Below are 25025 nucleotides of genomic sequence, written 5' to 3' on the forward strand. Positions count from 1 at the left end.
TTCTGCCTGGTGTCCATGCCCTGGGCTGGTGTGTACGTGGGCATCGTCTTCCAGGGCTTCACCCCAGAGCACTGGTGCCGTAACCCCGCCGTGAGCCAGCTGAGGGGCAGCTGTGGCTGGAGCCTGCACGACACCCGCAACTACGTCCCCCTGGTCAACACGTCGGAGGGCGTGGCGCGTAGCCAGTGCCAGAGGTACGAACTGGACTGGAACGCCACGGGCCTCACCTGTGACTACCCCGCACCTCACCTGAGTGACGAGGAGCTGAGCACAGTGCCGACCACCACCTGTAAGGATGGCTGGGAGTATGACTACGAGGGCAGAAGATCCTTCGTCACAGAGGTGAGATCTTGCATGCACAGTGTAACACAGCACATAGATGTGGCACCACAAAAGCAGAACTCTGAAATGCATTCCAACTGTTTCAGTAGTGTTAATGTGATCGTAATGATTTTTTTTTTTAAACAACTAGAAATGAAAATTGAAATGAAAAGTAATAGCTTTAGATCTGGTGCTATTGAATGCACAGAGGTGATGCAATTGCCTTGAAAACCCACAGCTTATCTAAACCTTTCAGATGTTGCCTACTCTGCCTGGTATTTTCACTCTGAGTGTGCAGTGTGTGCCCTTATCTGTATCTGTATCTGCACAAAAGATATACTGTACCTTCAGGGCAGTTCACTAGAATATGCTAGTTCATTAGGGTTTAGCCCCACTTATCAAATGGAAAGAATCATCAGAAAATATAAGTTAGAAGTAACAGCAACTTAGCCTGTACTAAATGCCCTTTGCTTCCAAACGAGATGGTCTGTTGATAAGAGTAGCTCTTGAAGCCTGAGGACTGATCTGGGGGTTTTCTGGTTGCAGTTTGATCTGGTGTGTGCCGATGCCTGGCTGGTGGACATGTACCAGGCCACTCTCAATATTGGCTTTTTGGTGGGCAGCATTGCCATTGGATACCTAGCAGACAGGTATGATCTCAGAAGATATGGTATATTTTTTCCATTGCATTTTTAAAGGAAATAGCTACACAACATTTTGTTCTCTTACCATTTGGTCAGATTCGGACGGAAAATGAGCTTCTTGATGTCCAACCTCATGAACGGAATTGCTGGAATTCTAGTGGCAATTTCTCCCAACTATGTTTCCCTGTTAGTGTTTCGAACACTATATGGCTTTGGAGTGAAGGGGGGCTGGGTGGCCGGATATGTGCTGAGTAAGAAATAATTCCATTTTTTTTTTCTGTCAATCAAAAAAAAACGTCTACTTTATAGTAATTCGAAATGTGAATGCACTTGAGCATCGCGTAGTTAAATCAGCTCTTAAACATACATTTTCAGCTGTGGTTAGCCCTATTCATATTTTCCATAATCAGTTGTGTTCAGTCAGATTGTTGTGTGCCCTCTGTCCGCTTTAGTCACCGAACTGGTGGGTGTGGAGTACCGCAGGACGGTGGGGGTGATCTACCAGATGTTCTTCAGCGTTGGGATCCTGATCCTCCCACTCCTCGCTTATTTCATCACTGACTGGCGCTGGTTGCAAGTGGTCATCACAGTTCCCTACATCTGTTTCCTGTCCTACTACTGGTAACTTCTACTGAAGTGACTTCTCTTCTGTTTGTGGTCACGGCATCCTTCACTTATTTACTCTCTGATATAACCATAGCTTGGAAAGCATCTTTATGACATCTTTATTTTACTAAAGAGCTAAATTTCAGGAAAAACAAATAGTTGTATTTACTCATGGAGCACACTATAGAGACTGATCATAAATCAATTCTTGGCATGATCATATACGCCTTGGATTCCACATTGAACATTAAAGATGCACAGTTTGTTTAGTTCAGTTAAAACTACATATTTACATTATTTCTTCCTTCAGGTTCATTCCTGAATCTCCAAGATGGCTGCTCTCCCAGAACAAAATAAACGAAGCTGTGAAGATAACAGAGGCAATAGCCAAAGAGAACAAGAAGACTCTCTCCAAAAACATCGAGGTGTGAAATGAGAGCTATTTCTTTAGTACTTTTTGAATGGAAAAAGTCTAAAAAGTCTTAGTCGTAATAAATGTTATGACCTCCTTTGGCCTGTGCTTTCTGCTGCAGACCCTGAAGGACGAAGAGAGCCTTGCAGAGCCTTGCTCAGCCACCTTCATGGACTTGGTCAGGACCCCGAAAATGAGAAAACACACCTTTATCCTCTCCTTCAACTGGTGAGTTACATTCCTGCAAGCTAATGTGCTAAATGCTATGTGCATTTGTTTCTGGAGTTGACAGTTATTCTGATCTCCATTCACTTAGGTTCACAAGTGCCGTGGTGTACCAAGGTCTGATCATGCGCCTGGGCATTCTTGGAGGAAACGTGTACCTTGACTTCCTCATCTCCGGCTTGGTGGAGTTCCCGGCTGCATTCCTGATCCTCTTCACCATTGAGCGCATTGGGCGACGGGTTCCGTTCGCAACCGCCAATATCGTTGCAGGAGCTGCGTGTCTCATCACAGCCTTCATTCCAGAGAGTGAGCTCCGACCGCCGGCTGGTGTACGATGACTGAACTCTACTATGAGTCTGTGTCATTCATGTTCTGTGTGATTCATGTTCTGTGTTCTCTTCTCGGCTCTCTCTCAGGCATGTTCTGTCATTAATGTTCTGTGTTCTCTTCTCGGCTCTCTCACAGGCATGTTCTGTGTAATTCATGTTCTGTGTTCTCTTCTCGGCTCTCTCTCAGGCATGTTCTGTGTAATTCATGTTCTGCGTCATTCATGTTCTGTCTTCTCTTCTTCTTGGTTCTCTCTCAGGTATGTTCTGGTTTAAGACCGCTGTGGCTTGTGTGGGGCGACTGGGTATCACCATGGCCTTTGAGATGGTGGTCTTTGTGAACACTGAGTTGTATCCTACTTTTGTAAGGTAAGAGAGGTAGATTGTGACTTATCCATAAACACACAAGGGGTGAAGGGGTAGCTAATGAAATCCCTGTAAAGCTTTATATCCCTACATCCCCACTCTTCAAGTAGCTGTTGAACATTGGCAATGCTCTTAATTCAGAAGTATCTTGCAGTCCATCAGACTGTACCTATCAGACTTCCACTGAGTTAAACATTATAACATTATATTCTGCCGTATTTTATAAACATCAATGGTATGTTGTGTCTTCCTTGTAGGAACTTGGGGGTGTCTGTGTGCTCCACCCTGTGTGACATTGGTGGCATTGTTGCTCCCTTCCTGCTCTACAGACTGGCTGTCATCTGGATAGAACTCCCACTAATCATATTTGGTTGGTTTTTGTGATTATAACTCACAGTAAAGACACATAATTGTTTGAAATAGGGCAGTATTAGTTCAACAATCCAGGTTATTTAACTCGCAGTATGTGTGTACAGTGAACTTTATTTTGACCTAGCCTAGGATTATGTTTTTGCTACTCCAAGGCTTTCTAACAAACTCCCGTCTACTTGGCTGTATTGTGTGTTGGTCACAGGGGTCCTTGCATTCGTTGCTGGAGGTCTGGTTCTGCTGCTGCCTGAGACAAGAGGGGTTCCACTTCCTGAAACTATTGATGACATTGAGAACCCCCAAAAGTAAGATTTTTAGCTCTTCATTGTCCATATTTGTAAATGTTACAAAATATTCACACAGTTCATTCATTTCATAGACACACATTCCCGCCGGTAGATCCCCCCATATATGATTACCTACACATGTTCATGTCTGCAATTTCCCATGCACACATACAAGAGAAGCGTTGGCCTTTCGTTGCTCTTTTGCGGCTGATGTTTGTGGTGTGTTCATGACACTTTCTTAATGTTGCAGAAATAAAGAAAACGCTCTGAAGAATCACCAGCTAGAGAATCTCCTCTCATCCGATGTAACCAACAAGAAAGAACAAGTGGAAGTGTGAAGACATAGTTCCAGTCACCTGGGCTGAAGATTGGACCCATTTTTTCCGCATATTCTCTATATCATAATTTATAACATATATTTTTGCCGGTTTTTGTTTGTTTGAATTTTTGTACACTTTGATTGTTGTTTAATGTATTTAAGGTAGTTTCTCTGGTATACTGTTATGATGACAGTCTTATTCACTGATTACACTGAGATTTTGAAACATTTGAAACATTTATTAAAATTGTTACATTCTATTCTGAAACATGAGTATTGCCTGCTACAGTTCCTTCTGCCCATTGAATAATACGTCATTTTCAGTTGTTTCAACATAAAAGTATCATTCATTCTCTTAAAAATAAAGAGATGAAATTTAAAATGATGGTGGCAGCCCCTTGTACAGACACAATGAAATAATGTAACAACCTTGGTGGTCGCTCCCTGCAAAAGTACAAGTTTAGAAAATGGTTACATCAGGGCATTTCAACGGAACAGTATTTCATCGAGAGTCCATGGCAAGATTTGATCTTTTACAATTAAAGCTAAGCACTGTTCTTTTTCATTTCACTGCTAATCCAGTCAGTAAATTTGGACACTCTGGCGTACACCCCTGGTTTCATTGCGTTAGCACAGCCCAGCCCCCATGACGTGACCCCTTGGAGAACAAAGGTGTTCTTCGAGTGGCACACGAGTGGACCTCCACTGTCCCCCTAGAACAGACAACATGAGAAGGAACTATTAGTCGTTAGCATGCAGGGGAACAGCCACAGTGTCCGTGAAGTAGAACCCCTTTTAGAGAGCCTTCATCTCTAACCAAACCCACCTGGCAGCTGTCTGAGCCTCCCTCGATGTTCCCAGCACACATCTCGTGCTCCTTCACCCGCCCATTCAGATACGCAACTCTGTTACAAATCTTATTTTCAATGACTGGAAATCCGGTTTCTTTCAGGTACCCTTCTCCACCCGTTCCTGTCAAGGCAAAGCAATGCATGTGAAGCACGAAAGAGAGAACCTCAGGTTTGAGATCTCTTGATGTAAACCATTATCTCAAAAAGGTCACCAACGACCGATATTTTACCTTGTGTCTCACCCCATCCGGTTACATAGCACTCTGTTTTGCCTGGAACAACGTAATCCTTCTCTGGTAAGCATGCTGGCAAAACTTTACCATCTAAGATAACAGGCCTGGAAGCAAAAGGAAACCTTGTAAAGCTGGAGTAAGCAATATTCAGACTAGCTGGCTTACACAGATGGAACACAAAAACTGAGGCTCTGAAACTCTGTGACTCTACTGAGGTCTGTAATCAGCAACACAAATGTATACAGAGGTTGACTGCATTAGTCAAAAAGACCAGCTTCCTTACTTGCCAGTGATTTTTGCCTGCACACTGCACATTCGCAATGAGGGTATGGGATCCTATGGTGGACGTTATCAAGAAATGCTAACATCATTGAGATTTTTATTTGAGATTGGTACTGTGGTGTGGTGATGTATTACTAACCCATGTGTAATCATTTCTAAGGTTGGAGGTTGAAGTGGACTGCTATCTTCCTCTAGGAATCTGTATGCTTTACAGTACACAAGCTAGCTAGTCCTTGTAAAAAGGTGCAATGACTTTGTCAACAGGATAACACCACCACATTAACACCTTGAAATTTGAGGCTCAAATCATTCAAACTTTAACCTTTAAATCAAATCTTAAATTAAAAACACATTTGACAGTAACATATTGGTCAACATTATTATAAAAGTTCACGTACTTTTCAAGTTTGAGAAGAGCAATATCTTTCCCTGTCGGTTCAAGAATCAGCTTCTCAACGTTCCTCACTTGCTTTGATGGTTCATTTCCTCTCTCTGAGTGGATTCCCATATACACTTTGTATGCGGATGGCCTTTTAGACCTGCAAAAAAAATGACCATGCATTGTTTAACAGTGATTTGATGACCACATTAAAAAGCAAAGTCTATGGGCCAAAGTGCATGAGTGGACTTTTACGGAGTACCTCTCTAGACAGTGGGCAGCCGTAAGAACCCACTGCGCATCAATCAGAGTCCCCCCACAGAAGTGAATACCAGTGCTGTAAGAGAGGATGTGACAGTGGGTCATAGTGTCACCATAGCTAAGCAATTCATTTTAAACACATCCGAGACTCAACTTTTACATTGCAGTTAGGGAAAAATGAGCAGAACAGGTAGTCGGTGTGCATACCTGGTCCGTAGGCTGATCTGCCATGGCCAGGAGTGGGGTTTGGACACACAGCCTCCAACAATACGGCCGAAGCAACGCCTGGGCATCGTTTGAGGCTGTCCACATTTCTGTTCAGCTGGCAGCACATATTACAGTCATCACACTTTATCACAAATACAGTCGTTTTTTTTTCACTTTTTAAGGGCCTATGACTTCCACATAGCCACAATAACTACAGGTTATCTGTTATCGGTTTTCTTGGTTACCAAAGGTGTACATTAAAAAAGATACACCTACAACAGTCTGCAATCTGGCAGTAGTCCCACTTCTTGTTACTGTCTGTAGTGTAGCACCAAGGCCCATTCACATCGTTGTCTGGGTTCCTACATTGCTGAACAATGAAAAAGAAGGCAAGATCCAAACTTAGACCTAGATCAAACTACAATAATTTCTAGTTATCACCTTCAGATGCGGTGTCTCCATGATATCCTCTATGCTCAAATACTGTGCAAGATCTTTAGAAGATGTGTCCACACCCTCTTTTTAATGACCTCAATGACCTTTAATGACTAAATCTGACAAAACTCATGACAAAAACCCCACTTACATTCCCATCTAAGCCTTTATCAGGGTGGGATTCAGGGGTGAAGCTTGCATGCTGATGGGGGACCATGGAGCTCCAGGCTTGGCAGGTGACACCCATCAGAGTCCTAGATGTAGGACCCCTGTAGGTGCCTCCATTTCCCAGCTTGCAGTCTGAACATAAATCAGGTGTGGTGTCATCACAAAACCATTTCAGCAACATGGGAAAAAAACACACAAAGTGCACGTCTCAAAGGTTAGTAGGGGTCACCCTCCCACCTTTTACTGTTGGAGCAGAGGTGGCAGGTGGACTGGGGGGCTTGGGGCCAACAACTGGTTTTTGTGTTGGGACACTTGGTGGGACAGTGGTGGGACACTTGTCCAGTTTGCAGTACTCCCAGCGGTGGCCTGGGTCAGTGGTGTAGCACCAGGGAGCACGGTCACTATCTGGGTTCCTGCACAGGTTCCTCCGCAGGTCACTGAAGTAGAAGGGGTGAGAAAATATACTAAGTGAACAACTTAATTTACAGTTAGCATACATGTGGAAGGCACCCAAACTACCACGTGTAGTGCGATGGACATTCCTGTATTAAGAAATTAACTTTTTTGGTGAGCAATCACTGGTTATGGTGGATTGGCTTCCAGCCTCTGCACTGGACATGGTTATACTGAACTTGTCCAGCAGCCGGGCAGTCAGTCCTTAAAGCAGTTATGGTCTAACATGTTGGTGAGTGGAGCAATTTCTGACAGCACTGCAGCCTCTGAGCTCTTCTCCAGAACTATTAACAGGTTGGTATAACAGTGTCCCTAGAATGCGTTTAAATCTAGAAAATGGCCTGGCAATATCCTGAGTGACACCATCCCTAGGAGAAACAAGCCAACCAAAAGTATGGCAGGTATTCATCATAAAAGGTTGTAGGTATCCAGAAGAAATGACCCTGTCAGCCTACTTAACAGGTAATAATAATCTTGCATCAACAGAGCAGGGACTAAGGCAGATATCCTAAATTGAGTAGGTTTACCAAGACTGGGTCCTTTAATACAATTTTATTTTTCAGCAAAACGCCCACAGAGGAACACTAAGAAACCTTCACCCACTCCCAGTTCCATTGTTGGTCTGGAAAGAAGTTCCTTACAACACAAACAAGTGTTATTTTTACGCCACTGGGAAAGTTAAATCTCAACCGTATGATGATTATCATGTAGTCAACCAGGACAATGTAGCAAAGTTCATTTGCAGATTTCCAAAGGTCAAAGTTCAGTGTGCCAAATATCATCTGTTAGTGTTAGCATTGCCACTGAATGGAAAGAGGCTCTCACCATCTGCACACATACAGTATATCCATCTCGCATACAGTATTAGTGTAGACCTAAGGTTCATGCACTGATGTAAAAGGGTTGTTTTTGTTTGTTTGTTGTCTTACGCTAAGGGAAAGTCCTGTGGTGTCTTTTTATGGCGATGAGGCGACATGGACGACCAGAACTGGCATTTCTTCCCACTAATAGTCTCTGACATGGCCCCTCTGTATGAGCTCCCATCACCAGTGTAGCAGTCCTCTATTTCAGGGATGACAGGATCTTCTGTGGGATACATACATGTGCAGTCATAACACAACATCAGACTGGAGTTATCAGCCAACCCCACGCTGTCCTCAAAGCCTTTGATATGTTCATTTCCTTTCCATCTGTTCATTGCTTACTAGAACCCATCTGGCTTCCAAGAACCTTCAAACATTCTACACCAAAGGCGTTTATACATCAGATGACTTTTCATGGAAACACTTCATATAACAAAGATGGTGGAGTTCACACACTGATGCCATACCAAGTGGAACAATGTGGCTTATTATTATGTAAGTTGATTGATTTCACATCACTATCATCCTGTTTGACGTGGAGTGTTAGTGTGTTCCACTGACCAGGCGCAGCCTCGTTTCCACAGGTGGGCACCTTGCAGTACTCCCAGCGAGTCTCACTGTCTGTCGTGTAGCACCAGGGACTTCTCTCACTGTCAGGATTTCTGCAGTAGTTGACCTCAAGGCCTCTGAAATGACATGAGGGATCACGCTCTGTGGGTTCTCAACTCTAGGATATTTCTCAGACATTGCACAGCCTCACACAGAATCCTGGACAGTGAGTTTCTCACAGGTTTACAGTAACTCAAGTTTAGCTCCAAACAGATCCTCTTACTTGCATGGGTAGTTGTCTGGAGTTCGAGAGTGCTTATGTGGAGACTGTGTGGACCACAGCTGACAGGCCTTCCCTGAGATTGTCACGGAAACGGTTCCTCTATAATCACTGCCATCACCGGTAACACAGGTCAGCTCTGGTACTATAGTTGGAGGCTCAGAGGCTGACAGAGCAAAAAAATAAATAAATTACCTCAACACAACAGGTGTAAAACATGGAGGTGGAGACCAAATATACGCTACATGGAAAGGTGATTTACCACATCGGGGGATTTTACAGACGTCCCAGCGCTTTTTGGAGTCAGTAGTGAAACACCACGGCTTGGGTTCCCCATCTGGATTCCTGCAGTAGTTCTCCTCCAGATATTTTTCAGGAAGCCTGTCATGACAACGCACAAGCACATGCACAATACACAAACACACACACACACACACACACACACACACACACACACACACACACACACACACAAACAAGTAAATAAACACAAACACATACACACACACAATAATCGTATCCACCTTGAGGTAAATGAAATTGAGGGTGTATGTCTGTTGATGAAAGATGCATACGCTGAGGGAAGGTAGCCATGATTGTGTGGAGTTTGAGCATCCCAACGTTGACAGGTATAACCAGCCTCTGTTTTTGAGATCTTGCCTCTGTAGTCCTCCCCGCTGCAGTGCATACACTCTTCTGCAGACCCAAAACACACAGGTAGTTTTGTAAACCAAAATAATCAGAGGTATGGATTCACTTCCATCACCATCCATTGTGCAGGTTACTAGAAACTATACCCTGAATGCAAAGTTGTTATTGGCATAACCTAAATGTGAACTAGTCATCAAACACATTGTTTTAAGATTCTACCCTGGGACCTATGCTGTACCTGCGCAGTCCTGAAGGCCACAGGACTCCCATCTCTTCTCTGGATCCGTAGTGTAGCACCAGGGTCCACCAGCGTCACTGTCTGGGTTTCTGCAGTAGTTCTTCTCCAGGTCAGCCTGGGGATATTTATCTGGAGTCATGCTTGGGAGAGAGAAGATTGCAGATTTCAGTCAAAACAAGGCACTGAGCTGAGAGCAAACTATTTAACATCATTTGTCATACTCTGTTGAGGGTCATGTAGTAAATAAGCATTGTGACCAGGTGTTTGTTGAGGGATATACTAACTTGGGTACATGGGGGGTTTGTCGAGGGATATACTAACTTGGGGATATGGGGGAATTTTGAGGCCCATCGCTGGCATGTTCTTCCTGATTTTGTCCTTGATTTTGTTCCCCTGTAAGTATCGCCACTGCCAGTGATGCATTCTTGTAAATACTCTGTATGGAAAAAGAACAAATATTTATGTAAGACATTTTATGTAACTGGATCAGGCCTGTTAACTTAGTGTGATGTGCCATCCAATTCTGGGCACTGTACTGCTTAACACATTTCAATGTAATTCCTACACTGTACTGCTTTTAGAAGTGTAGAATTGAAACATTCACTCTAATGATTTTGCTTACTGCCACTGTAATCTTGAGATCATAAAAAATATTTCCAAATGTTTTACAGTATTTCTTTTATTCATTTTTGAGATTGAAAAATAGCGTGTCAAGGTTAGTTAGATATCGCCACCGATTCAATCAGGGCTAGAAGTGGATTGTTTATCTAACCCTTTCACCCTGTCACTTGTTTACTGATACAAGGGTACACACCAGACTTGTAACTGAGGGATTGAACATTAACCCCACAGAATTTAAACAAACAACCTTTAACAAAAAAGTCTATCCACTCAATTTTGACCCACAGCTTTTTGTTTAATGTCCAAAAATAAACTAAAGTTAGTTATATTAAGCTACTGTGTACAGTTATATCAAACTCTGATTTATTATTATTATTTAATCTCATACAAATTGTACAATAATAATAATCTTTTTTCTGCAGTACCTTTCTTCTCATAAAATACTGAACTCATCCTCCGTAGCAACATCTCAATTTTTGAGTTTGCTGGGACGGTCACACATTCTTGATCCTTTTCTATGTATACAAAGGCCCTGTGGAGAGGAGCACATTATTAATGCTGGCTCATTGGTACAGAACGGGCTGCAGACACACATGCAAGCTGGTTTGTACCTGCAAAGGAAGGATAGCTCTGCATTGCATTTGGTTGCACATTCAGCTGCTGTGTTCACTGAATACGATTTCTTCACCATAGTTATGACCCAGGCCCCATCAGTCTTAGTGTAAGCGTCGAGGACATCTGAAAGTACTCCAGACACTAAAAAGAGAAAACAACCATAGAATGGCTCCTTATCTGGTCATAAAATAAGTCTATTTGGGCAGTTTCAAGGTTTGTAAACATACTGTTCAGCTGGAAATGAGTAACATCATTACACTGCCAAATGACACGTCTCTTTACAACTGGTCATCTTACAAAGATGTCTGGATTGATGGAACACTGTATCAAAGGCTTCCAGAGCTCAGAGCTCATCATTGAAACGATTTGGTTATTTTGTGATATTTTTGACAAAATATGAACCAGAACGTGCACACCAGGTCAGTGAGAGCCTGTACGTGACACATCTCCTCTGATGATCCCTATTTGACAGTAATACATTCATCTTTTACAAAAAAACAACAATTCTGTCTTAATTGCTATGGTTGTATAATATGTTTAGCTACGTTGAAAAAACATTTTCGATTAAACTGCAGAATTACTTCCCAACTGTTGTGGAAATACTGGTACCAATTATTTCCTACTGTAACTGAAGCTTGGATTTATTTATTTGTCTTACCTGTACAGAGCAGCGTACATATTAAAAGAGCTTTGTATGCGTCCATGTTGTGGCGGAGAGAGCCACTGCAGACAGGCCCTTACATAGATTTGGAGTCTTTTAAACCATGTCAGTAAGACAAATAGATAGATCTCACTCATCAGTCAATCATTGTCCGAACGAGAACAGGGTGCAGAGGTCATTAGTTGTTTACCATAGGGGTCACAACTCAGATTTTCGTCTGCCTCAGCTATGAACTGATCATATATGAACATGAAGGGCCATCATGGAGCCTAAAGTAACTTTTCATCACATAATTACTGACTCTTTCTCATCAATTTACACACTCCACAGATCAGCATAGCATAAAGGAATAGCATTCTTTTCTTTAACTCATTTTGGGAGTATTGGAATAAAGGACTAAGGAATAAATGAGTTAATACATCTCCTAAAAACACATGGACATGAATGAAGCTATGTATTTTCCTCATGTATTTTCAGCATCTTCCATTTTCTCAACTATTGTCATCAATCAATATAAGTTAATATTTCACAGAAATAGACCAACGTCCTCTTTAGCAAACAGAATTCACCAAACAACCTAATTTTGGTAATTGTGCACACTGTGTACATTACAGGCATATCACAATAACATGACTTGACCAACCACTAAGAGCACATTTCAAAAATCAGCTCTCACTTTCACAAGGCACAGATTGCAAGTCCATTACTGAGAAATAACACAGATGCCAGAATTATTTTGTACAAATAAATGCATGAATCCAATAAAGCACTACAATGTATTGTGGATGCTGCCATAAACTTTGTCATGTCATGTCATGAACAGTATTGCTATGATAGCAATGGAAGACAGTGGCAGATTCAGAGGTTCCTTCTAATCCGTTACCTCCAGACTGATTCAGAGGTTCCTTCTAATCCGTTACCTCCAGACTGATTCAGAGGTTCCTTCTAATCCGTTATCTCCAGACTGATTCAGAGGTTCTTTCTAATCCGTTAGCTCCAGACTGTTTGGCGGGGCTTCCACATAGCACAGGCCTTCACTATTAGTCCCATCACTACCTCTAATATCAAAGCTGTCACCTAATGAATACTGACAAACCCAAAGGCAGGAGCCTCTAGCACAAATCGCTATCTTTTGCATCTTCTCCCCATTGGGATTATCAGTTAAATTGAACGTGTTTATAGAATTATTCTCTTATCTTTCAAAGACTTTCATATCATGAAATGCTTTCAAATTTGATTATGTCACAAGGTATATAACTGCTACAAAAATCACTTTGTCACAGTCTAAAAAGTGGAATCCATGAGAATGCACATCCACAAGGCGCTTTACAGCATAGGGATATCATTTGGCAGAGTGAAAGAGCAGGATTTGGGTTAGGTGACAGTTGGAAAGCATGGGGTAAGGTACATTGTTGGAGAGGAGGCAGAAGTGGCTTCTCAAGCAAAGCAATGACAATGGACAAACTGGCATAATGCTGAGAGGAGGAAGATCAGCTGGAGAGAATTGTGGGCTATGGATGCTAACCGCATTCAATTCATTGTTGGAGCCACTTATGATGTCCTCTCAACTCAGCAGAACCTTAGTCAGTGGGTGGGTAAAACATATTCTGTCTCGTTGTAAAATGAACTTGAGCCAGGGTTTCTACACGTGGAGACATAATCAGGTTTTAAAATCATTGTTGTGTTTGTTTGAGAATAAATACAGTATGTCTTTGCCGGTTAATGACAGGGACAGTAGAATTTATTTTGTGCATATTGTGCAAGTCTGGACACCACACACGTACAAACAGTACTGGCAAATGGGACAAACATGGGATTGGAGATTGCTGGCTGATGGCAAACACACACAAGACCAGAGAAAGGTGGAGAGAGGCGTTTTAGCTAGAGACTTGGTAGCTAAATCAACCACAACGTTGGATTTTGGTTTTCGAGGACGGTCACTCAAAGGTGCTTTAAAGGAGTTGTCTGAATCTGGTTGCTGAAAAGCCAGTGGTTATGGCTGAGATGCTCACAGACTAATGGGGACATGTGAATTAACCTGGATTATTATACGGCTCTTTGAATGAGCCACCCCAATGTTCAGAGGTCTGATGTTTCTTTCTAATGACCGCTGCAAAAAATAAATGACCACTGCGATTGGCAATGGGTTTCATGCTTCTAATTCACATCTTAGAAGTCCATTCACTTTTTGTAACGGAAATTCATTGTAACTTGCAGAAAGTAATACGTTGTTATGCAACACCTGAAACTTTAAAGTAAAAAAAAACCCTATTCTTTCTCAGATCTGTTCGTCCTGTCGGGATTTATTTTTCCGATACTGACCAATGGACTATACATTACCCTATCCCTTACTTACGTGAAGCAGCCTGTTGTCTGCAAGATGTTCATATTTTGACATACTTTGCAAGATCTTCTGGATTTTGGCATACCTAGAGCCTGCATCAACGTGGGTATAGCTGAAGAGGCCATACTTAGAACCACCTTAATCTACGGGGCGTAAGTATGGCTGAAGATGGCCTACTTGGAGCCACTAGCAAATAGGCCTAAGCATAGCTGAAGAACACGTTGGACTGGCATTTGGTTATGGTTGTTGTGGGGAAGTCTTTCAGGAATGTTGGAGGTGTATCTGTTGTCTTCTCGGGTATTGACATGAGTCCTAATCCATTGTGAATGTGGAGGGGATGGGTCTGGGATGGAAGACACCACTGTTGAGCCTTCTGGAGGTGTACAACTACAAAAAAAGTGTATTTATTCGTAGCATCAAGAAATTTGAGCAAACCAGCAAGAATCATGTTCAAAGGCGAATTTATTTCATCATACTATGCTATACTATTTGTTTATTAACATTTCTCTTCTAATCCAGTCGACAAATTTTGACACTCTGACATACACCCCTGGAGACATGACCCTAGCGCAGCCAAGACCCCATGATGTCACCCCTTGAATAATGAAGGCCGTCTCACGGACACATACAAGCGGTCCTCCACTGTCCCCCTGGAAGAGATGAAATAGAAATTAGATTGACCCCTTTCAAACCTTCGCTACTAAATCAAGGAAAGGTCACAGCTTAATGATCTTATGAAAACGAATATTGCTCCAGTCAACCTTGCAACTGTCTGTTCCTCCTTCAATGTTTCCAGCACACATCTCATGGTCCTTCACTCTCCCATCCAGGTAAAGAGGTGCGTTACACAATGTGTTTTCAATGATAGGGAATCCAGTTTCCTTCAGAAACCCTTCTCCGCCAGTCCCTATGAAACCAAATCACTACATTGAAATGACATAAGGGACAACTTCAGCGTTGTAAATGATTACCTAGAGGCTAAAGACTAAACGTTACCTTGTGTGTCACCCCATCCAGTTATATAGCACGCTGTATTGGGTGGAACAATGTAATCCTTCTCTGGTAAGCATGCTGGGGAAACCTTATCATTTAAGATGGCTGGTCTGAAAACAACAGAGCACCATTTAAAGATACAGTATGACAGAAATTTTGGGTATAGTTAGACGAGCTGGATTTACATTGTAATATCAAAAATCAGAAGAAAGATCTCTGAAGCTCTCCTCATTCTATAGCCAACAACTAAAACGAAACACATTTCAGCTGTATTAATCAATCAAGAGACTAGAAGACCGACATCTCTGCTTGCCAGTTATTTTACATGTATACTGCACACTGTGGTGAGCTAGCGTACTGCTATGATGCCTACGTCTGGTGGATGTTCGCCAGAAATTCTAACAAGGCTAATATTTTCTTTAATTCAGATGACATTATTTGAGGTTAGTGATGTAATATTACTTTGTTGATGCCACACACATGTAAATACATCTGAGGAATGATGTGGAGTGCTGGCTTTCTTAAGGAATACAAATGTACAAGCTAACATGTACAATAGCTAGCCATTACATTTTATTATAGCCAGGTGGAGTCGCTTTGCTTGCAGGATGTCCATTCTCACTAATCAATCAACCAATCAATCGATCAAGCAATCAGTCAATAAACACCATACTGATGTTGAAAACGAAAGACATTTTGGTCAAAAATAGAAATATTACCAATACCATACTTGTCAAGCTTGAGAAGTGCAATGTCTTTCCCTGTCGGTTCAAGAATCAGTTTCTCAACGTCCCTCATTTGCTTTGAAGGTTCAGTTGCTTTCTCTGAGTGGATTCCAAGGAATACTCTGTAGGCGGATGGGTTTCCACCCCTGTGAAAAATGAGAGAGTGAGAGTGAGTAGATCACCACATTAAAAGCAAAGTCTGAGGTAGAATGAGGTACATTTAAATCTGTTACCTATTTATACAGTGTGCAGCTGTTAGAACCCATTGAGCCCCTATCAGAGTTCCTCCACAGTTATGAACACCAGTTCTGTATAAAATGATGAGTTGTCATCAGAATCATCATGGTGCTGCATATACTTAACAATATCACAACTGCCACAAGGTCACGTAAAAAGAGCAAGTATTCAATGTGCATACCTGGTCCGTAAACTGATTTGCCATGGCCAAGAGTGAGGTTCGGACACACACTCTCCAACAATACGGCCAAAGCATCGTTTTTGTGTCACTTTAGCTGCTCCGCATTTGTGCTCAGCTGGTGTCACACATCACATAAGCTCGTCACATTTTTAGATTTCTCATCATTTCTACACACATATTATCATCATTAAGCCTTGAATAAATACTAGGCTAACCCCTCTACTTCTTCAGTTCCCATGTTCGCAAGGGTACACATACTGGCGGCTTTGGCATATTTTTGGTGTTTGACTTCAAATGAAAGGAAATGAAGTGCATATACATACAGCAGTCTGGAATCTGACAGTAGTCCCACTTCTTCTTCTCATCCATAGTGTAACACCAAGGTCCGTTAACATCATTGTCTGGGTTCCGACATTGCTATGATAAAATATACATGATCTACATTTCATGAGGGTCTAAAAGAGGGACTATGAAATTCTCTGTCAACCTCACTTTAACCTTTAAACTTTATCCACTAGCCAATACCAATACCATTATGATCTACCTTTCTTTTCAGCTGCCCTGAAGCACAGAGGTTGCTAAAGGTGTAGTGTAGATGTACACACACTGTTTATTGTGTGAGAAATAGAACCTTTGGACTGTAGTTGAAGAAGTACAATATGCCTCATTAACATACGTACATATGTTTTGAATGACTTACATTCCCCGCTAAGCCTTTTTCAGGGTGTGTTTCAGAGGTAAAGGCTGCGTGAGGATGGGGCTCCATTGAGCTCCAGGCCTGACAGGTGACACCCATCAGAGTCGTAGATGTCAAACCCCTGTAATCCACCCCGTTCCCAACCTTGCAGTCTGAAGGGAAAATGTGGTGTCACTAAAAACACTAAATGTGTGATCAGTCAATAAGGTAATATGAAAACCAATGGCTCCGTGAGAAAGTTATGAGGCTCTTGGATGATCTTCTCACCTTTGGTTGGGAGGGCGAGGGTGACAGCTGGATCGGTGGGCTTCTCAGCTCTCGATACTGGAGACAGTCTGGTCGTGGGACACTTGCCCAGTTTGCAGTAATCCCAGCGTTGGCCTGGGTCAGTGGTGAAGCACCAGGGAGCACGGTCACCATCTGGGTTCCTGCACAGGTTCCCCTGCAGGTCACTGAGGAAGCAGAAGTGAAAAACAAAATCATTTAAATGTTGAGGTTTTTGATTACGCAGGGAGACCATCCAGAATTGGTTCTTCCTCTGACGGTACTCCACAGAGTTCATATTTCCAAACAATCCAATCCTAAAATAACTTTATACCTTTATCTGTCATTCTAGTGAGAAACAGACTACACTATGCCAACTAAGAAAATCTGGACTGCTCTGAAACACATTGTCATGGTAACATATACTCTAAAGGCATATTATTACGTTTTACGAGTAACATACGCAAACGTGAAATAAGGTTGGTTAGTTGTTCTCTTACGCTTGTGGAAATGCCTGAGGTGTTGTCTGATGCCGATGAGGAGCCATGGATGACCAGGCCTGGCATGTCTTCCCACTAACAGTCTCAGACATGGCCCCTCTGTACGAGCTCCCATCCCCAGTGTGGCAGTCCACTGTTTCAGGGACAACAGGTTCTTCTGTGGGATGCATACATTTGCAGTCATCAGTCCACATCGTACTGTCTTCAACATTGAGAGTTAGTTGGCTTTACTATGTTAGATTGCATTAGTCCATCAAATCCATCCATTCATTCATTCATTGCATGAAATGGAGAGAGCATTATGTTTTTTGTTGACACATTGTTACTGACCCTCTCCACATCTGGGCACCCTGCAGTACTCCCACCTAGTTCCAGGGTCTGACGTGTAGCACCAGGGACTTTTCTCACTGTTGGGGTTTCTGCAGTAGTTTTCTTCCAGTGTTCTGATAAGGGAAACAGGTCCCACATTACACTTCAGGGTTTGAGCACTGTCTAGATCTCCATTAAAAATATATTTAATGGGAAAAAAAGACATTTTTAATATCCTGGATTGTGAAAATGAATTAAAGGAACAAGTAAGTCAGCAGCTCATCTAGTGTATCTTTTTTATCTAAGACCTTCTTACTTGCATGGGTAGTTTTCTGGTCTTTGAGAGTGTTTATGCGGAGTCTGAGATGACCACGTCTGACAGGCCCTCCCTGTCACTGTCACAGACACTGATCCCCGGTAGGCAGTGCCATCACCCGTGATGCAGGTGTACTCCTCCTCAGTGGCTGGAGGATCAGAGGCTTCATGAACGACAAAAGTCAGGTCAGTATTCCTGGACTTCAACAGTGGACGTGACTTTTCAAAGCTGGTGTGCTTTTGTGCAGAGTAGGTTACATGTGTGTAGTTAGAGTCACCCAGAACTCTCTCAGCGGAGCTACACATGCTCTTCTTAAAAGGTGATCAGTATGTGTAGTGTTTATGTGCTCTTCTTAAAAGGTGATCAGTATGTGTAGTGTTTATGTGCACTTCTTAAAAGGTGATCAGTATGTGTAGTGTTTATGTGCACTTCTTAAAAGGTGATCAGTATGTGTAGTGTTTATGTGCACTTCTTAAAAGGTGATCAGTATGTGTAGTGTTTATGTGCACTTCTTAAAAGGTGATCAGTATGTGTAGTGTTTATGTGCACTTCTTAAAAGGTGATCAGTATGTGTAGTGTTTATGTGCACTTCTTAAAAGGTGATCAGTATGTGTAGTGTTTATGTGCACTTCTTAAAAGGTGATCAGTATGTGTAGTGTTTATGTGCACTTCTTAAAAGGTGATCAGTATGTGTAGTGTTTATGTGCACTTCTTAAAAGATGATCAGTATGTGTAGTGTTTATGTGCACTTCTTAAAAGGTGATCAGTATGTGTAGTGTTTATGTGCACTTCTTAAAAGATGATCAGTATGTGTAGTGTTTATGTGCTCTTCTTAAAAGGTGATCAGTATGTGTAGTCTTTATGGGCACACGTTGTAAGAAATCCCAGCAGTCCAAAGAGAAATGGCTTTTACTGGAAAGGTGGGCCTCACCACACTGAGGGATGTTACAGAAGTCCCAGCGCTTTTGAGGGGCAGTAGTGAAACACCACGGCTTGGGTTCCCCATCTGGGTTCCTGCAGTAGTTCTCCTCCAGATGTTTATCTGGAAGCCTGTCATGCACAAACAAACAAACAAACAGACAGACAAACAAATAGACAGACAGACACAGTCCTTATGTTTTTCAATACACATCTATTATGTACTCAATAGTATTCTCAATATGTCAAAAATGGCAGTAATGATTGTGTGTGCTGCTAAGATACTTACAGAGAGGACATGTAGCCATGACTGTGTGGAGTTTGAGCGTCCCAATGTTGACAGGTGTAACCAGCCTCTGTTCTTGAGATGTTGCCTCTGTAGTCCTCTCCACTGCAGTGCATGCAGTCCTCTGAGGAGTCTGACACACATATTAGGGCACATTTACAGTAAGAGGATAGGTCATTAGCAGGCTGCTAGGCACAAATAAAAACCTTAAATCATGGCTTTGAATCATGGTCTGTAAATATAACAGAGACGGAGAGGGAGAGGGGGAGAGAGAGAGAGAGAGAGAGAGCAAGACCTCTGTAGAAGTTTCTTAGTCCAGAATAATTCTGAGGCATGTCTTTGAAATTCTGTGGATAGTTGTTTTGTTTTTGTTTACTGGAAACTACGGACTGGCATTTATCTTCTTTTCAGTCATGAACATTGTGTAAATCAAGTCACGGGGCTGAAATGTCAAAAGAGTCTGTGATCTTAGATATTGAAATCGACCTCATAAAGGTCAGCACAGGCCTGGAGCTCGGCATCACAATTCACTGAGAAGCTCGTTCAGAATACTGAAAGGACAGTGTGTCACTGCGTACCTGTACTTGCACAGTCCTGTACATCACATGACTCCCATCTCTTGGCTGGATCCATAGTGTAGCACCAGGGTCCCCCAGCGTCACTGTCTGGATTTCTGCAGAAGTTCGACTCCAGGTCAGCCTTGGGATATCTCTGAGAGTTCATGCTGTGAACAGAAGATCTGAGGTTTCACTCATCTCATCTAATAAGAGTTTTTTTTTTACAAGCTAGATTTCTTACTTCTAGTGTGCTAGTGTGTGTAATTGACTAGTAGCAGGCAATGTCATATTGTCATAAGAAAAATACCAACTTGGGTTTATGTGGAGATCTTGAGGTCCATTGCTGGCATATTATCCCTGATTTGGTTATGGATTTTGTCCCTCTGTAATCAGCTCCAATACCACTGACACATTCCTTTAAATACTCTAAGAAAAAAGGCAAATTATTTCAGGCTAACCTTTTTTTAGTTCAGTAAAGTGCATGGACATACAGCATGAAGACAAATGCATCCAGTTGCTTTGAAATTGAGGTGTTTCATTTCAGTTTGGATTAAAGGGAAACTTTTTATCCTGAGCCCTATTTCTTTTACTTTTTGGGTCTAAACTTTTACCAATGTAATACAATGTAATACAATGCAATGTAATCCCATGGGGCAAGCATCTGTGTCAAAGTAAACTGGTTGTTTTCACCACTGACAGGCTCATAATGTTATTATAAGTGTCTGTCAACATGGACATGGAACATTGTGTCTGACAACATGCCCCAAGTGATAACATTGTATAGCCGTGTTGCGGTTGCTGGTTATAGCGTTCTGACTTAATACTGGACCAATCGTTAACTGTCCTTAGTAAGGGTTTGGACCCAAAATGATGTTAGATATCCCACCTTTCTTTTCATAGAGTTTTGCACTTCCTCTCCTGTACAAAGACCGGACTTTGGAGTTTGCTGGGATTGTCAGACAGTCGTGATCCTCTTCTATATATACAAACGATCTGTGGAAAGTGTGAAAAGATCAATAACCGAGCAGTCCTTGCTGAAAAACAGCAACCCTAACAGTGCAGACTGTGCTGTACCTGCAGATGAAGGTTGTCTCTGCATCACATTTGGCAGCGCACTCAGTGGCACTTCTCACAGAGTACGTCCTCTTTACCAGCGAAAGAATCAAAGACCCATCAGTCTTAACATATGAACGGAGACCTTGGGAGAACACTCCAGTAACTTCAGCGTAGCGTTAAAAGAAAATTTGAATTGATTATTAAATGAACCAGACATCAAATGAATATGTGCCCTCCATATGTAGTACTATGAGTTACATTAACCATTAATTTACATCTATCAACATTAGAATATGATCATTCGGTTATATCCAGCCCTATCCACAAACATCTTCTGCTTTTTGCCATTCTTATGTTGTATAATATTTAAACAAAGTATGAAATATTTTCCCTGCGTGATAGGCTACAAGCTACCAACAAAATGTACGGATAACTGCTTTACAGGAAACAAGGCAGCACAAGTCTTCAGATTAATATGTCTGACAAAAAACTTCAGACATCTTTTATGTGATGTCACTAACTTTACTGAGGCATTATGTCTATATCTGTATGTTTTCATTTGTCCTACCTGTACAGATGAGTGCACATATTAGGAGAGATTTATGTGCTTCCATGTTGTGACAGAGGCAGCCACTGAAAGTAGGCCTTGTAAACATTTTTATTTAACAAAGCAATAGATCAGCTCAGTCAATCATTCTCCTAACAAGGACAGACCATAGGTCAGAAACGGTTTCCCGTTAGGGCTCATTTGTCTCTGCCACTTTCAAATTCACGTGGGAGAGTAAATCATAAGGGACTATTTTCTTTTGAAATGCTACAAATACCTACTACACTGAACCTCAGTTCCACCGTAAATTATCATACACTGAGGTATACAATCAGATACAATGTCCCAGTATCTGTAACCCATACTACATTTGAGTGTATTACTTTACTATTTTCTCAGATCAGGTTAATGAAAATATTTGTCCAAATCTTCTGTACATTACACTGGTGTACTGCACTGCACGACCCAAAGAATACGACGAGATACATTCTATGATTCAAGCTGTGTAAACATCAGACCAACTTTGACCTGGGGGTGGTGCTACAAGGTTTGACTGGCGGAGTCAAAACATTATGAACATTTGACTATGGCCTAACCTTAATTGCTGTGCCAAATTTCCTAACTTACGCTTCTTGGGGCTACCATCAATAGAAAGGAGAAGGACAACGACCGAAAACAAGATGACGATGGTGATGATGAAGATGATGACATGAAAATTAAGTTTTCATTAGCATTGTTCAGTATAATAATGGCTAATGTTACAGGCGACTTATTACTACAGGTGATCCGAGAGATAATGTAATCTCCATTCTCTTCGCTTCGCGCCATCAGGACGCGTTTATGAAGCAAAAATCAGTTTGTCAGATCTCAGCACAGCACATTCGAGAGGCGTGGCCGTGGCATAAACCTGGTCGTTTTCATACCGGCATGTAATGTTTACAGTAACTATAACTACTAGCTTAAACACAGATTGTGCACATCAATGAGAAACACATGAAGACCCGTTGAATTTAGGTTAGATTTGGAAATGAGGTAAGATTATTTCAATATGACTTAGAATTTGTATAATAATATAATTTATTATGTTTTCACAAACCTGTTAAGGGATTACTTCCAAAACAATATATTTTGCTTATTTCATTCACACAAGCCAAACACATCTTTAACTTATCGTCAATTCAATTAAGACGATCATTATATCCATTTCATATCCACGTTTTTCCAAAGGCTTTACTAAGGAAAATGAAACGGTGTTCAATGTTAGTTAATGAAGTGTGTAGAGGATTGCCGTATACTTTGAAAAGGGCAGGCTTAATCGTGTATTATCCTGAAAAGCCTGTGTCCACATAACTCCTAACTCACAAATGTATTTATTTAATGACACATGGAATGTCTCCTTTCAGGTAGGACATCTATGTCTGCAGAGATTAACAGAGACAATAACCCTGAGACCAATGGGTCTGCAGCTCAGGTGTTTAATGCACCATCAAGCTCAAGCCAGTGTCCTAGACAAGCGACATCCCTGCCCTCATCCTCAGACTGCCCCAAAAACATCTTGCCTGGCATGTATGGCATTGGAATTGCACATGAAGCAAACAGGGTCACCTGCCAGAATTCTCATAATGTGGAGTCAAGCACCGTACTGTCCCCTGCCTCTCAACACCTTGAGCTGAAATGTGGAGATGTGACTGGAGTTGGCCCACAGATTTCACCTACTCTGGACATCCCAGAACTTTCACTTAAGGTCAGTATCTGCCCCCCCCCCCCAATATATTTAGGCTAATGTGTAGACAGACACACTGACACCCAGAGTTCTTGGGGTTTCACTGACCTCGTCACACTGATGGCTGGAGGCACGTTACCCACACAGATCATTGTCAGTGCAGTGAAGCTGGAAACCTCCAGTTTGGGCCTTCTCTGATCCTTATGTTCTCAACACGGTCGGAATCTGCAATATGCACAATTCAAATGTGTCAATGTCATAGATTTTGACCATAAATTGTGATCTCACTGGCAGAAAAACTCACTGTCAAGTAATGGCTTATGAAATGTGTTGAAATGGGCTGTTGTGTTGAGATCTGTACTCCCAGCATGGTTTTGGTGGGTCCAGTGGGGTTGGTGTTAGTGTTGGTGTTGGCACCCAGGAAAACTGAGATAGGCCAAAGCTTATCTCTACTGTATGTGTTCCGATTACTGTTGACACTCCATTAGTCATGTTTGAGATATATGTGCATTAGCCCGCGTTCCATTCTCTGAAAAGGCCTCTGTGTGCTGTGTGTGAGCTGTCATTGTTTCTCCGCTGATGGCTTTTGCCTGAGGAGTAAAGCTCATACTCATTTCACATACCTAAACAAGGGCACAGAGAAATGTTAAGGGGAAAAAATCAAATGTTTTGCTAACAAACAGCCGTGCATTCTGCACAAAGAGATAAAGGTCACCGGTGTTTGTGTAATCAACAATTCATTTAGTTAGTCTTCTTGAGAAGTGTAAAGTGTCTCTCTTCTGGTTGCACACAGCCCTAACCAACCACATTGTTGACTGACTGGCTTCCCTTTGCTTAGCGAACTTGACTTCCTTTTTTCGCACAAGGAAAGCAGCAAACCGGTGCTTTATGGATATTGTATGTAAAGTACAGCTTATCTGTCACCAATCCTCCACCCATGGTGATTCTTACCATTAAAATGTCTTGAGTGTAAACACAAAACTGTCTGAAAGGAGCCTCTGTAAACATTCACAGCTGTGTAACATCACTGTGTTATCAGTGCATCTCTTATGCTGTTCTGGTTCATTTTATCAACCGCATTTTGGCACTTAAGCCGTCACTCCGGACTTAACACATTAGTTCACCCATTTCTTTTTTCTTAGCTGAGTTTCCTTCACTTTAGTTTACTTAGTTAGACCTGTAGATAATGTACGAAAACACAAAATCACAAAATTACCATTTTAGAATTGCTATGGCTTTTGGGGATGCGGGAGAGTCAACAGTACTGAGTAGGCTGTCCTGCATAGAACAGACACACAATAGAGTCCTGTTATCAGGGCTGGGCCAAATCCACAATATTGTCTGTAGTTTTATCAAGTTCTATAATAATAATAATAAAATAATAACACTTTAATAAATTCCTAATAAATGCATTTAAGTTAATGCCTAAGTGCAAGTATTATGATCTGTTTAAAAGGACATCCGTACATCAGGAACTTGTAATGTAAGAATTTACTGGTTTCTCTGTGTTCATCATAACCACACAAAAAACAATCTCAACCAATCATGACCTGACATACCTTATCACATTTTTGGTTGGTAAGAAGTAGACATTACCAGTACATTCTTGGTTGATTGTCCAGCCCTACGTGATACTGCATGAAGTCAATCTTTGTGCCCAGATATATTTTTTGGCCAAAACAACACAATCATTTTTAGTTCCAGTAGATAAAGGTAGCATGCGGTTGCTTCAATTCCAAATCTAAAGACG

General features: G+C 41.8%; 2 protein-coding genes across 2 annotated transcripts; one reads left to right on the forward strand and one right to left on the reverse strand.

Annotated features, from left to right (window-relative positions):
* Positions 1–3: 3 nt before the first annotated feature.
* Positions 4–4143, forward strand: slc22a2 (solute carrier family 22 member 2; the record flags this gene model as incomplete). Its single annotated transcript, XM_042706274.1, has 11 exons — positions 4–342; positions 868–971; positions 1062–1216; positions 1418–1586; positions 1882–1996; positions 2105–2211; positions 2300–2514; positions 2795–2903; positions 3158–3270; positions 3475–3574; positions 3807–4143. Coding segments are annotated over 11 exons (1614 nt in total), but the record flags the coding sequence as incomplete, so codon positions are not given.
* Positions 4100–21713, reverse strand: plg (plasminogen). Its single transcript, XM_042706273.1, is given in 37 exon segments — positions 4100–4588; positions 4702–4847; positions 4957–5063; positions 5640–5780; positions 5883–5957; positions 6089–6203; positions 6365–6458; positions 6675–7128; positions 8074–8230; positions 8569–8693; positions 8840–9002; positions 9099–9217; positions 9412–9532; positions 9726–9865; positions 10047–10161; positions 10772–10878; positions 10958–11102; positions 14023–14078; positions 14453–14616; positions 14728–14873; positions 14963–15069; positions 15690–15830; positions 15918–15992; positions 16103–16217; positions 16426–16519; positions 16803–16951; positions 17067–17251; positions 17564–17720; positions 17894–18006; positions 18189–18351; positions 19120–19238; positions 19396–19525; positions 19971–20116; positions 20261–20375; positions 20836–20942; positions 21024–21168; positions 21574–21713. Coding segments are annotated over 37 exon segments (5007 nt in total). The 5' UTR covers positions 21662–21713; the 3' UTR covers positions 4100–4420.
* Positions 21714–25025: the final 3312 nt, after the last annotated feature.

This window comes from Clupea harengus, unplaced genomic scaffold, assembly GCF_900700415.2.
Source record: "Clupea harengus unplaced genomic scaffold, Ch_v2.0.2, whole genome shotgun sequence".
Taxonomy (NCBI): Eukaryota; Metazoa; Chordata; class Actinopteri; order Clupeiformes; family Clupeidae; genus Clupea; species Clupea harengus.